This window comes from Dermacentor albipictus, chromosome 7 (assembly GCF_038994185.2).
Source record: "Dermacentor albipictus isolate Rhodes 1998 colony chromosome 7, USDA_Dalb.pri_finalv2, whole genome shotgun sequence".
Classification (NCBI taxonomy): Eukaryota; Metazoa; Arthropoda; class Arachnida; order Ixodida; family Ixodidae; genus Dermacentor; species Dermacentor albipictus.
In genome coordinates this window covers 95266802-95280201 of record NC_091827.1, presented here as the reverse complement: position 1 = coordinate 95280201, position 13400 = coordinate 95266802, and the positions used below count along the sequence as shown (strand labels likewise).

Here is a 13400-nt window from a genome sequence, read left to right as displayed (position 1 = left end):
GCCTAACAAATGTAATCGCCCAGAGCGGGACGCGCCTGCATGTATCCAAAGTTTCTGGAAAGTTATCGATGCTTCTACCAGGCTGTCTGTTGTCGCCGAACCTTGTGTTACCTGATTTCATCGCGTGACGCGAATGGTGGAGAACTTTGTGGAAGGCACGCCGGTCCGAACGATTAGTCTGGAACATTCGACGACTGCTGTATAAAAGCCGACGCGCTTGACCCGCTGATCAGATTTTCGACGATCGCCGACTGTGTTCGCCGCTCTCGTTGTGATTTAAGTGTAGCCTGTTTTGTGGGCACATATTCACCCAACAAAAGCTAGTTTTTGCCTTTCACAGTATTGCTACTGTGTTCTTTGACGTCACGACCATGTGACAATATGTATACTACTTCAGAAACGGTGAGGTCACAGTCGTATCTTACCGAAGTAAAAATGCCGGTGAAGTAAGCTTCTTTTGCTCTTGGGCTGGTTGCCGGATGCTGGTTTTCTCCGTCCTCAAAAAGAGTAGTTTCAAGATGCCATTCCTGATGATGGCATGACACAAAACCTAAAAAATGAGATGGTGCTATTTCAACTTTTCCACGGCCACAGGTTCATGGCATACTCTTGAAGCTTTTCTCATCGTTAGCATTGTGAAGCGTATATTTTTTTTTAGAATTTAGGGAATCTTTATATTGGTCGCAGCCGTATTCATGTGCGTCACCGCAACCTGAGAAGGGTAATTTCTTGGCGATTGGAGCCCGTACTCCATCGTTACACAAGCCGCCTAAAGGCAGTGTATGTACAAGCAACCGCTGTTGAAAGCAGTTATTTGCAGGACTAAGGAAAGGCGCGGTTTCAGGGGTATGCAACAGAAGCATTTGTCGCACAAGTGTAATTGAGCAGAAAAAAAAAACACATGCTATTGACCGCAAGCACATCTCAGATACAGAACAGCAATTGACAATGGCACACTTGTGACCACAGGTGTGGGGCATGCAAAGACGTAAGCGCACGTAAGTGCACCTGCGCTAGACGACAATGCCTGCGCTAACCACATATGCCTTTTCCGATATATATGTAGGATAAAATATGTATACACAGAAACCGCTGAGATAGAATTACCGCTTTAGCGGAAGAACTGCTTCAAAATTGGTGTTTTTGTATTTGGGTAAAGAAAAAAAATGTTTTCTTTATTTGGAAACAAAATATTGGCATACTTTCTGTAAAGGAAACCACGAAAGCAAGCTCTAAAGATTTAAAACTAAATGACCTATCTGACTTATACTTTTGTGACGTTGCTATTCTATGCATAAATACATCCATATTAAGAAATGATAAGAACCGAAGCAGACAAGCATTTGATATACATTCATTTCATCTCATGTGCTTACCTGGACAACTTCGCGAAACCGCAATATGCCCTATACAGAACCAAAACAAGGATCACTAAACTTACAAGTCTTCCAGCACGTCATTCGATAATTTCCGCTTCCCAATGCATGACCACGCGTATTCGGCCCCCGAACTATCTCTTGTTTTAATTAAACGTCCGCTGTGGCCTCTCGGCAACTGAGACTAGAGAAGCCTAGTCAACCCAGCAGATGCTGGGCCCGCCCAAACCACGAAACAACAATCTGCTACATTTACGTTTGTGCCTAACACTTCTAACAGTGTTTAGATGGTCTACAAAGCAATGATTCTGCACGTTCACGCATCTTTCTCAGCAAGTGGAATTCCGTGTAATCATCTTGGTCCGGTGCACGTTTGAAAGTACGGCACATATTCATTTGCAGGTAACTACAGAACAAGCATACTCGTTTCTTTTGCAGACAATGTGGTTAAAAACAGTCTCGCGAAGACCACGCTCTCGGTTTGCCTCAGCTGTATGATATATTTGGTCTATGAATCGGCAAAAAGTTCGCCACTTCGCACGAAGGGTGAAGCTTTGACGGCGATATGAAGGTTGAGCATCACGCTTGTAGTTATGGCACGGTGTTGTAACTATACGCGGGTCCGACTAACGCAGTCGCCGCATACGCTGTTGCGCCACCATTTCTTGAGCCCTTAAAAGCTTTAAACGCGGTGTAGGGCCTGTAATGACGTCACACAGGGGCCATTACGCTGCCCTTAACGAGCCGCGCCAGTAATCTTGCATGAAAGTCATGTCTGAGTACTCATATTGTATTGCGCGTGTATTGTTTATTATTCTGAGAAGATTTAAGGTAAAGGGTATGCAATGTTTATGTTATCTTGTCTGACATTTGTTTGTTGGCTTGACTTGATTAATCGGATGAATAATCAAGTCCAGAAGTTAATTCCTTAATTTGAAACTTCAGCGACTGACTATTTGTCATCATGATCAGCCTAATATTATGTGCACTGCAGGACGAAGGCCTCTGCCTGCGACCAGCAATTACCCTTTCCTACGCCGTCTGATTCAAAATTGTGCCCGCGAATTTCCTAGTTTCATCAACTCGCGTAGTTTTCGGCCGTCCTCGACTCCTCTACCGTTCTCTTGGGACCCATAGTGAAACACTAATAGTCCACCGGTTATCAATCCTACGCATCGCTTACATAAGAAACATATATTAATTAGATTAGTTCTGCAGAATTTCTTTCATCACGTAGATGAATTATCAAAATAATCGCGATAGTGATTAGAAAAATAACTATTCAGACAAATGAACATTCTACACAAACCTTCCAGACAATCAAAGACAAGGGAAATTTAAACCCGCATCCGGAGGAATTCATAAGCTCTACAAGACATCAAAAGTACTGATGCTATTAATATCTAGAGTGCAATGAGTTTTGGCGAACTGCTTCTAGAAAACGAAACTTAAATGTTGCAGTGGCCATCTGTGACGTCTTTAGCATATGCCTATGATGAGATACGTGGCGGTTTATTTGTCGCACTTGCGCGAGAGCGAAGTGAACATGGACGTGTGCATCTTTAGTCAATGTTTTCTCCCCCTCTTTAGTCTTTTCAGCTTGCCGCGTCCTTCGTGTCTGCAGTGCCTTAATGTGATAAAGTGTTATGCTGTTGAGCTCGAGGTTGGGGGTGCAATTCCCTGCCACGACGGTCGAATTTTGTTAAGTGTAGCATGCCAGTGTACTTAAACGCTCTTTGAAGAACTCCAGATAATCAAATTTATTGCATAGCCCTGCACTACACCGACGTGAGCTAGGTTTGCAATTTCGGGACGCTGAAGCGCAAACATTACTCTTTACCTGCGCCATAGCAGCGTAAATGTACCAGCCATTTGAGTTCCTGAACAAACTAGTTACCATGTGCTGCATGTATGTTTGAGAGTAAGGGGAGTTACCGCTGCCGAGGCAGCGTGCCCCCAAAGCAAAACAGCAAGTAACCTGAAGTCTGTGTGTTCTCTGCCTTACAATGTGCACACAGCTGATCTATTGAAGAAACAATATACTGTAATGGTCGTTTCTCTTTGTTGCTTCAGAAAAGCCACTTCAAATGCAGTACATAAAAAAATAACACGTTACAATGTCCTGCTAAGCTCGACATATTTAATGTTAAGTAGTGTACCACATTTATGGAAAACAGGCCTTACAATATCGATTACCTTCCTTGCAAAATTAACTGCACAACCAAGTATGGACTAGCGATGCTCTAAGAGCCGCATTTTACAATTGAATTTTAAAAAGCGGGCCTCAAATTATCGAAAGGAATACAGAATATTTTGTGTTTTTCGCACGAGGCGCAATGACACCATATACCGGGAAGCAAACTATGAAGCTTTTGCGATCTGGCCATGTAAAGAAGGGATACATTTTTGCATTCAAAGACACCCACCAGTATCGCTCAAAGATAATAAACGCACATTCTCACAGTTTTCTGGAACCGAAACTGGATAAGTTACGAACTTTATATCTGAAGTAATGGTGCGATACGTTATGGACGTTGTAGGTAAATTGTAAACTTTGGGGGCTAAGTGAAAATTAATTTCGTGTCATTATTAGCCCGATTACAGGGGCTATACAAAACGCTTACAACGTATTTCTGCTTCCCTGAAAGAAGAGAAACATAAGAAAGAACCATGTTTAAAGCAAACATGGGCACTCTGTCGGTGCTGCATACTGAAAATCTGAAATGCGTAGTCTAATTGTGTAACTTGAAAAACAGATCTGAACACTTATTTTTTTTTTCAAGTTTCAATGCTAGGCACATTGTTTACGATTTAAGTATGAAATATGTTCTGAGGGATGAAGAATAAATGGTGAATCTGGGGAGGGTAATTGCTGTCTTTCTATATAATTACCAATTCAAGCGTTTCAGTGCCATGCGGCCCTTATCCGGAATGCTTTACGGAGGCGTTAAACAACAAACTTCGAATTCAGGGTAAATGACAGAAATAATACGCGTAAAGGGACCAAGTTGTCATTTTTCAGCTTTATTTATAGTTGTCATAATTATATTCGCAAATTCGTATGTCTCTTTCAGTATTTTCATGCGTTACGCGAGGTTCGCTGTTGGTGTCTTTGGTGCAATGAAAAAAGCACCGGGTCTATATTCGGATGAAATAAAAACGATGTTATGGATAACGCGTAGGCAAAGGTCAGAGTATGGGGTAATAGTGACATTTGTAGCAGACTATGTGAGCAAATGCTCCAGAACTCTATAATTGTGCTCTAGGAGCTGCGCAGTTCTTCACCCATAGCATTGGGTAACTGCAAATTCCATCTAGATCCATGCGGGGGGGGGGGATGCTATAAAAATTTGTGTAATGTTACATGCCTGTAGAAACAACGCAACTACGCTCACAAATCAGGGTGAATCTTCTTCGCAATAGTTCGCAATTTTATCCTTTCTGGCTGCTTAATTAGGTGTAATACATTTCATGGTTGAACCCTCGCCTTCTCGGTGTTTCTATTCGTTCTGTGAGTTTGGCCCAATGTACTTGATCAATCAAACAAGGTGTCGTTTTATGTTTTGTGAAAATCGGGACCATGGTATGAGTGTTATGCAAGGTTTAAAGTGGGTAGGTAAATCACGGCCCTTCCAAAAACTGCGATATGCAAGCACTCCGGAGCGATAGGGATGTCATTCATGCGCAGAATATGTCCCGCCTCTCTAGCAGAACTAGTAGCCGCGGGGATCAAATAATGCAAAAATATTGCTACGGCACAATATGTGCGATCACGCAAGGCCAGCAGTGTGAAGACGACGACGACGATTTAGAAGCTAGCGCGGGCTGTTGCCTCTTGGCCAAGCGCAGCGTATTTTCCTTGTAAATATATTTGTACATAGCTTGTTGTCTGCGTCTTCCTACGTAACATATTTGGTGGAGGTGGACGTTCCCTGTACCTCGTCACGGAGCTTCGCAGTGGACGGTACGTCGAGCCTACCTTCATGGCTCCCGGTGACGCCAACCCGACTCCACCGGCTCCGACACCTGCTGCCACTTCGACGACCTACATCACCCTCTCCGCTCCCCGTGATCCTGGCGTGTTCTCGGCAAAAGATGGGGAAGACGTCGAGGACTGGATCAGCCTTTACGAACACGTCAGCCGCAATAACCGGTGGGACCCAACTATCATGCTCGCCAACGTCGTCTTTTACCTCGGTGGCACACCTCGAGTTTGGTATCGGACGCACGAAGATGCGCTGACCAGTTGGGATTCGCTTAAGCAAAAGCTTCGAGACTTGTTCGGCAACCCCTACGGTCACCAACTTGCCGCGCAGAAGGCGCTTTCCGGTCGTGTGCAGACGTCAACGGAGCCCTACGTCACGTACATTCAGGACGTCTTGGCTCTGTGCCGCAAAGTTGACACCCACATGACTGAGTCAGACAAGGTTTCCCACATCCTCAAAGGCATTGCCGATGACGCCTTCAACTTGCTCGTTTGCAACAACGTAGCCACGGTGGATGCTGTTATAAAAGAGTGCCGCCGCCTGGAACTCGCCAAAAGCCGACGTATTGACCAGCAGTTTGCCCGTCTGCCCAACACCCCAGCGACATCTTCCTGTGCCGACGCTCCTCGTCCCAACAACACTGCCGATGTTACCAGGATTGTCCGGCGTGAGATCGAGGCCGCCTATCCGGCTGCCTTCGACTCCAGTCCCACCCCCACTTCTGCAGTCACGGTCTCACTGATCCAGGCAGTTGTCCGCCAGGAGTTTGAAAACATGGGTCTTCACACCATCTGCTCGGTCCATCGCCCTGATATCCGCCCGGCTTCTTCGATTTCGCCCCGTCCCGCATCTTCTTACCCACCACGTTTCCGCAACCCATCTGAATGGCGCACTGCTGACGACAAGCCTATTTGTTTCCACTGCCATCGCATCGGGCACATTTCTCGGCACTGTCGTAGTCGCTGGAGTTCCCCGATCCGGTCTGCTTCTACTGCCTACTCTCGCCCCTCAGGTGGCCCTTCTCGTCCCTATGCCGCACGCTCCGATAATGCCGCCACTGATTCTCCTGCAACGAACCGCCCCTATTCTCGTTCGCCTTCGCCCCAACGACGACAATCTCGCTCTCCCCAGCCCCGTCGCTCCTATTCGCCGACTCCCTTCGGACGCCGCTCCCAGCCGGAAAACTAGACGATGCAGCGCCTCGAGGTGACGCTGCATTGCCCCCTACGCCGCCAAATCCTCTACTGACTTTGCCCACTCATCTGAACCTTCTTGACATGCAAGTCGACGGTGTTTCTGTGTCTGCTCTCATAGACACTGGGGCGCATTTGTCCGTAATGAGCGCTGCCCTTCGTAACCGGCTCAGGAAAATTATCACACCCGCCACGACGCCTGTTGTCCGTGTCTCCGATGGCGGAACAGGCCCCGTCATTGGTATGTGTACCGCCCGCGTCTCCTTCGCCGATCGCTCAACAATCGTGCTATTCACAGTCATCGCCCACTGTCCCCACGACATCATCCTCGGCTTAGACTTCCTCTCCGCACATTCTGCTCTCATCGATTGTTCCGCCAGTACTCTCCGCCTTGACCTGCCTGTTCTGGATCCTGCTGAACCACACCCCAGTCGCCTCAGTTCCGCCGACTTCGTTCGCTTGCCACCTTCGGCACTGACCTACGTTGACCTAGTGTCATCCCCACCAGTCCCCGACGGTCACTACATCGCGGCCCCTATGCCAGACGTCCTCCTTACACACGGGATCACAGTACCCCATACAGTTTTATCTATTACGGCGAATTGCGTCTGCCTGCCAGTGGTCAACTTTGGCTTGACGACACAAGTGCTGCCACGTGGGATGTCTTTGGCCCAGCTTTGTTCATTCGAGGATCACTCAGTCGCATCCATTGCAGTAGACGACACTTCATCCGATACTCCTCTCCCATCGCAGTCGACAAATTGTACCATCGCTGACTTCCGGAAAATGATTGCCCCCGACTTGCCCTCCGAGCACGCTCGTGAACTCTACCGCGTTCTGTTTTCCTACCACGATATTTTTGACTTTAACGATCGTCCTTTAGCCCAAACTACTGCTGTCAAACATCGCATTAATACCGGCGATGCCCCTCCTATTCATCGCCGCCCGTATCGAGTGTCACCAGCTGAGCGTCAAGTTATTCACGCAGAAGTTCGCAAAATGCTTGCCAAGAACATTATTGAACCGTTATGTAGTCCTTGGGCGTCACCGGTTGTGCTGGTAAAAAAAGAAGGATGGCTCATGGCGCTTTTGCGTGGATTATCGGCACCTTAACAGGGTTACCAAAAAGGGCGTGTATCCCTTACCTCGGATTGACGACGCCCTTGACTGCCTCCACGGTGCTCGCTATTTCTGCTCTATTGACCTTCGCTCCGGCTATTGGCAGATTGCCGTGGACGATCTCGACCGCGAGAAGACTGCCTTTGTAACACCCGACGGTCTTTATCAATTGAAGGTGATGCCGTTCGGCCTATGTAACGCTCCTGCCACTTTTGAACGCATGATGGACTCCCTTCTTCACGGTTTCAAATGGTCCACGTGCTTGTGCTACTTGGACGACGTTATCGTATTCTCCCCAACGTTTGCTCCGCACCTCGAGCGCCTCTCAGCAGTCCTGGACGTTTTTCGGCGAGCCGGTCTGCAACTCAACGCATCGAAGTGCCAATTCGGCCGTCGCCAGATTACCGTCCTTGGACATCTCGTTGACGCGAACGGAGTGCAACCGGACCCAGGCAAGATCCATGCTGTTACGCACTTCCCTGTTCCGAAGTGTGTCAAGGATGTGCGCAGCTTCATCGGCGTTTGTTCGTACTTCCGCCGTTTCGTGAGGAATTTCGCCGCCATAGCACGACCACTAACCGACCTTTTGAAAAAAGACGCTCCTTTCCAGTGGGGCGATAACGAGGCCTCTGCATTCTCTCATCTAATCGACATTCTCACAACGCCTCCCGTTCTGGTCCATTTCGATCCTTCTGCGCCTACCGAAGTCCGTACTGATGCCAGCGGTCACGGAATTGGAGCAGTACTGGCACAACGCCAGCATGGCCACGACCGTGTTAATGCTTACGCCAGCAGGCTCCTCTCACCCGCGGAGCGCAACTATTCCATCACTGAGCGTGAGTGTCTGGCCCTAGTTTGGGCGGTTGTGAAATTCCGCACATACTTATATGGCCGATCCTTTTCCGTTGTCACAGACCATCACGCGCTTTGTTGGTTATGCTCATTGAAAGACCCTTCAGGAAGACTTGGTCGCTGGGCCTTACGCCTCCAAGAATATTCGTTCTCTGTCACCTACAAATCTGGCCGACTACACAAGGACGCTGACTGCCTGTCTCGCTACCCGGTTGACGAGCCTGATGACGCCGACAGTAGTACCGCCGACGGCATTTTCTCTGTGTCTGCCTTCGCTAACATCGCCGATGAGCAGTACCGAGACCTATCGCTGCGAGTACTCATCGAGCATCTGCGCTCTACACTTACCGACACATCCGTTCGCCGATATGTCCTCCAGGGCGGCATTCTCTACCGAAGGAGCTTCCTCCCTGATGGCCCTGATCTTCTTCTTGTCGTGCCAAAACATCTACGACAGACTGTGCTCTTTGAGATGCATGACGCACCCACTGCAGGACATCGTGGGTAACCCGCACGTACGACCGCGTCCGCCGCCGCTTCTATTGGCCTGGTCTCGCTCGCTCCGTTCGACGCTATGCTGCTGCCTGTGATCCCTGCCAGCGTCGGAAGACACCTCAGGTGCTACCTGCCGGTCATCTCCAGCCGATCACCGTTCCTGTGGAACCGTTCTTTCGTGTTGGATTAGACCTGCTCGGTCCCTTTCCCACGTCATCCTCTGGGAACAAATGGGTAGCCGTCGCGACTGATTACGCCACCCGATACGCTATCACTCGGGCTCTCCCTACCAGCTGCGCCACTGACGTCGCGGACTTTCTCTTGCGTGACATTATCTTGCTTCATGGCGCCCCGCGACAGCTGCTTACTGACCGTGGTCGAAACTTCCTCTCGAAAGTTATCGCTGACATTGTGCGTTCCTGCTCCATTCAACACAAACTGACTACTTCATACCATCCTCAAACCAATGGCCTGACAGAGCGGTTGAACCGTACTCTTACCGATATGCTGGCCAAGTACGTTTCCAAGGACCACCACGACTGGGACATTGCCCTTCCTTACGTAACATTTGCGTACAATTCTTCCCGGCACGACACCGCCGGATTTTCTCCCTTTTATCTACTGTACGGTCGCGAACCTACCTTGCCCCTAGACACGGCACTTCCTCCTGCTGCGGTCTCAACAAGCGAGTATGCGCGCGACGCCATCGCCCTCGCCGACCATGCACGCCAGCTTGCCCGTGCTCGACTTACGGCCTCACAGACCACTCAGCAGTGTCAGTACAACGCCCGCCATCGTGACGTACAGTTTTCACCTGGTGCGCTCGTGCTCCTGTGGTCGCCCTCTCGTCACGTCGGACTTTCAGAGAAGCTTCTTTCGCGATACACAGGGCCCTACCGCGTGCTGCGCCAGGTGACGCCTGTGACTTACGAAATTGCTCCTGTGGGCTCAAGCTCGTCCTCTCCTGTGGCATCTAGTGATGTCGTACACGTCAGTAGGCTCAAGGCCTACTACACTGCTTCCGAGTCCGATCTTTAGTCGCTCCGGGACGGCGCTTTTGCAGCCGGGGGTAGTGCTACGGCACAATATGTGCGATCACGAAAGGCCAGCAGTGTGAAGACGACGACGACGATTTAGAAGCTAGCGCGGGCTGTTGCCTCTTGGCCAAGCGCAGCGTATTTTCCTTGTAAATATATTTGTACATAGCTTGTCGTCTGCGTCTTCCTACGTAACAATATATTCGTATTCTTTATTTATTTATTTACAGATACTGCAGGCCCTTCTCGGGCCCATGCATGAGTGGATACTAAGAATACAAACAAGAGAAGTAAATTCAAACTAATTACTTGACATAATTGCAAACATATAATACATACCAAAGTGAAAAAACAAACATGGCAATACACTGGACATAGATGACAAATGAATACTCGAACAAGGCAATATTATCAACTCACAGTGTACACCACTTGGACTAAAATTTCAACAAAAGTTGTTATTACTAATACATTGAACAAATGGTTCCAACGAGGCGGAGTTCACTGCCTCCTCAGATAACATATTCCAATAATATATTTTGCGAGGAAATAAAGAGAACTTGTGAACATTGATGTGGCTGAGTGGCTGTCTAATAGTTTTACTGCGGTGCGTTCTCTCTGATCGTTTGAAAGGATCCTGAAGATATCGTTCCCGTGATAGCTTAAACTTCTCGTGATAAAGTTGGTAAATAAATATTATTCTGGATATTATCCTGCGCTGCTCAAGTTTTTCTAGGTTGGCCCTATTAGGTATGTTGCTGACACTAGGGTGATGGGAGTAAACAAAATAAATAAAACGCAAAGGTAAATTCTGTACTCTTTCCATTTTGTTAATCAAGTATTGTTGGCAAGGGCTCCAAATAACCGATGCATACTCCAATTTTGATCGTATTAGCGCTTTGTATGCATTTAGTTTTACTGCAGGTGGCGTATTACACAGTTTGCTTTTCAAAAACGACAATGTCTGTAGGGGACCCCGACAGACATTTTCAACATGCGGTTCCCAATTGAAATTACTGGTAAGTGTGATGCCTAAATATTTAACTTTGACAGTTCTTGTGATGGTAACGTTACCTAAAGGGTAAGTAACGTCAAGGGGCTTCTTTTCGTTGCTAAACGTTATGGAAGCTCTTTTGGAAGTGTTTATTCTTAAGCCCCACCTTGCGCACCATGCACCAATAGAGTGTAAAGAATTGTTCAATTTAATTTGGTCTTCTCGGTTATTTTTGGTTGTGTATACTACACAGTCGTCTGCAAATAGTTGAACCTGAATTGGTAGTATGCATTCAATGCGCTCTCTAGAAAAATGTTTTTAACCAAGTGTTTAAAAGTGTAACACGGCCGCTATGAGGTATCATTCCCAGTGTGCCTAGGTAAGATTACGCTGCAACAGGTGTGTATTGGGCGGAAATGTGGTTCTTGTAAGTGCAATCTGTGGGGAAAAACGTCATTGCTCATCTAATTAGAAGCATGCAAATAATTCGTGATCTGCTATTTTTAATTTTTAAGAGTTACACGACATTGTTCCTGCCTTTTCATCACTACCTTGGTAAGCAAGACATGGCATATAGCTTATATTTATTTAAAATGATTTATTTTCATAATCATATTTATTTAAAAGGCAGGTTATGGGTAATATGCAGGTTAAACTCAAAGTGTGCCATCTACTTAAATTGTCATCCTTAAATAATGTATGCAAGCAATCCGGAATACTCAAATGGGTTTTTCAAACCACACAGAATGTATCGCGCTGCCTTGGGACAATTATAAACGCCACCCAAATCAATTCAAGCGTTATTGTTATAAAGTATTGTCAATATAATTGCGCTATAAAACATGTGCGGATAGACAAGTGCAATTGCAATTTTACTGCTCTTGTAAAAGAATCCTGAAAATGTGCTTGAAAGTGTTAAGTGAGGTCCCTATTTCGAGTTGCTTAGTCAAATGCGGGTAGCGTAATAAAGTATGCGGTTGAACCGCATGCAACTCAAAGCCTTAGTTCGACTGCGGGAAAGAATGCCCTTCGCGAAAAATTGGATTGTGATTTTGAAAGATTGCACAAGTCAGTTGTAGCTTTTTATCGTCCTTACCCATATACCATGATAATATGCAGATAGTCAGAAAGGTAGGTAACTTGCACGTGGTAGAAAGTCTTGAAGTCATGGGAACTACGTAGCGAAACAGGATATGATCATGTAGCGTTCACACGCGAGCAATTGTGTCTGGGGTAGTCCCTTAGGAAACACTGAAAATCCGTGCTCGATCGTCGTAAACATCATTTAGCTTTCGAGTGCATCTGGTGGGTTTTTACAATCTTTGTATTCTAATGGGGTGAGTGTGATGTCAGCCTCGCATAGACCCCATTGTTGTGAAATGCATTGTTGCTACACCTGTACATTGAGTCTGCATTTTCCTGCGCTACCTTTCCACTGCATCCCCTAACAGTTTAGTTAGAAGAGGTGTTTTATTAGTTGTAGCTACTGCTTCACCAAGTGAAAATGATTTCTATTAGCACTTGTCTCACGAATCAGGATAAGAACATCAGGTTGCGAAATTATTGCATGTGTAAGCGTTAGTGCTAAAATGTTTGCGTTTACTTTTGCGCAATTCGTAATATGCACATATAGTTCAGCTTCTATGACTTTCGGCCGCTAAGAATTAGTTCGAGCATGTTTTCCCGATAAGCGTGGCAGTGATGTAAATTTTTTTAGAGTTCGTTAAACGGCCAAACTTGCCGACGTTATTGCTTTAACCTCTAAGACTGATTGTGAAACCTATTGTGAACTAAAAGTGCAGTGTCATATTGCTGTGTTCTTTAATTCGTTTTGCACTTTTAGGGTGTTCACGCATTTAGCTTGGGCTATATATGCATCCCTCTGCGTATCTGTCGATGTAGGTGCCTAATAGTTTTCCCCCTTACCTAATTCACTGATTCTCCATGGTCGAACGAGTACCGCATTTAACTGCTGCATTGAGGTAACATGCTCTGTCGCCTCAGCACTGTTTTGTACCTTTCTTGAATAAACGCTACGAAGTAGTAGGAACTATTGTGGCTGCGAGCGCTTGCCAAAATGTTCTATTACGCACTTCCTATGCACCTATATATTGAGTAACCCAAGCTTTGTCCCGTGCTCTTCACGAACTCCATCTCTTGTACATAAAAATTTACAACTTAAAGGGCCCCTGAAACGGTTCGGACAAATTTTATAGGCGCGTAGGGTACAGCTTAAGGAGAACATTCGCACCACAATTTAAGTTAAGCGTTACGTAATATGGTAGCTTACAAGCGATTACAAGTTACCCTCCTCCCTAGCCATGATTTTCCTTTTCATCCCGTTCACC

General features: G+C 46.7%; 1 protein-coding gene across 2 annotated transcripts in view; it reads right to left on the bottom strand.

Annotated features, from left to right (window-relative positions):
• Positions 1-12326, bottom strand: part of LOC135897007 (uncharacterized) — a 109385-nt gene extending 97059 nt beyond the window's left edge. For both annotated transcript variants that reach the window (XM_065425567.1, XM_065425568.1), the window contains exons 1-2: positions 12149-12326; positions 426-550 (exon numbers count right to left, since the gene is read on the bottom strand). In XM_065425567.1, the coding sequence (XP_065281639.1) occupies positions 426-550; positions 12149-12221 (198 nt within the window). In that variant the 5' untranslated portion in view covers positions 12222-12326. The remainder of the gene's footprint in view (positions 1-425; positions 551-12148) is intronic.
• Positions 12327-13400: the final 1074 nt, after the last annotated feature.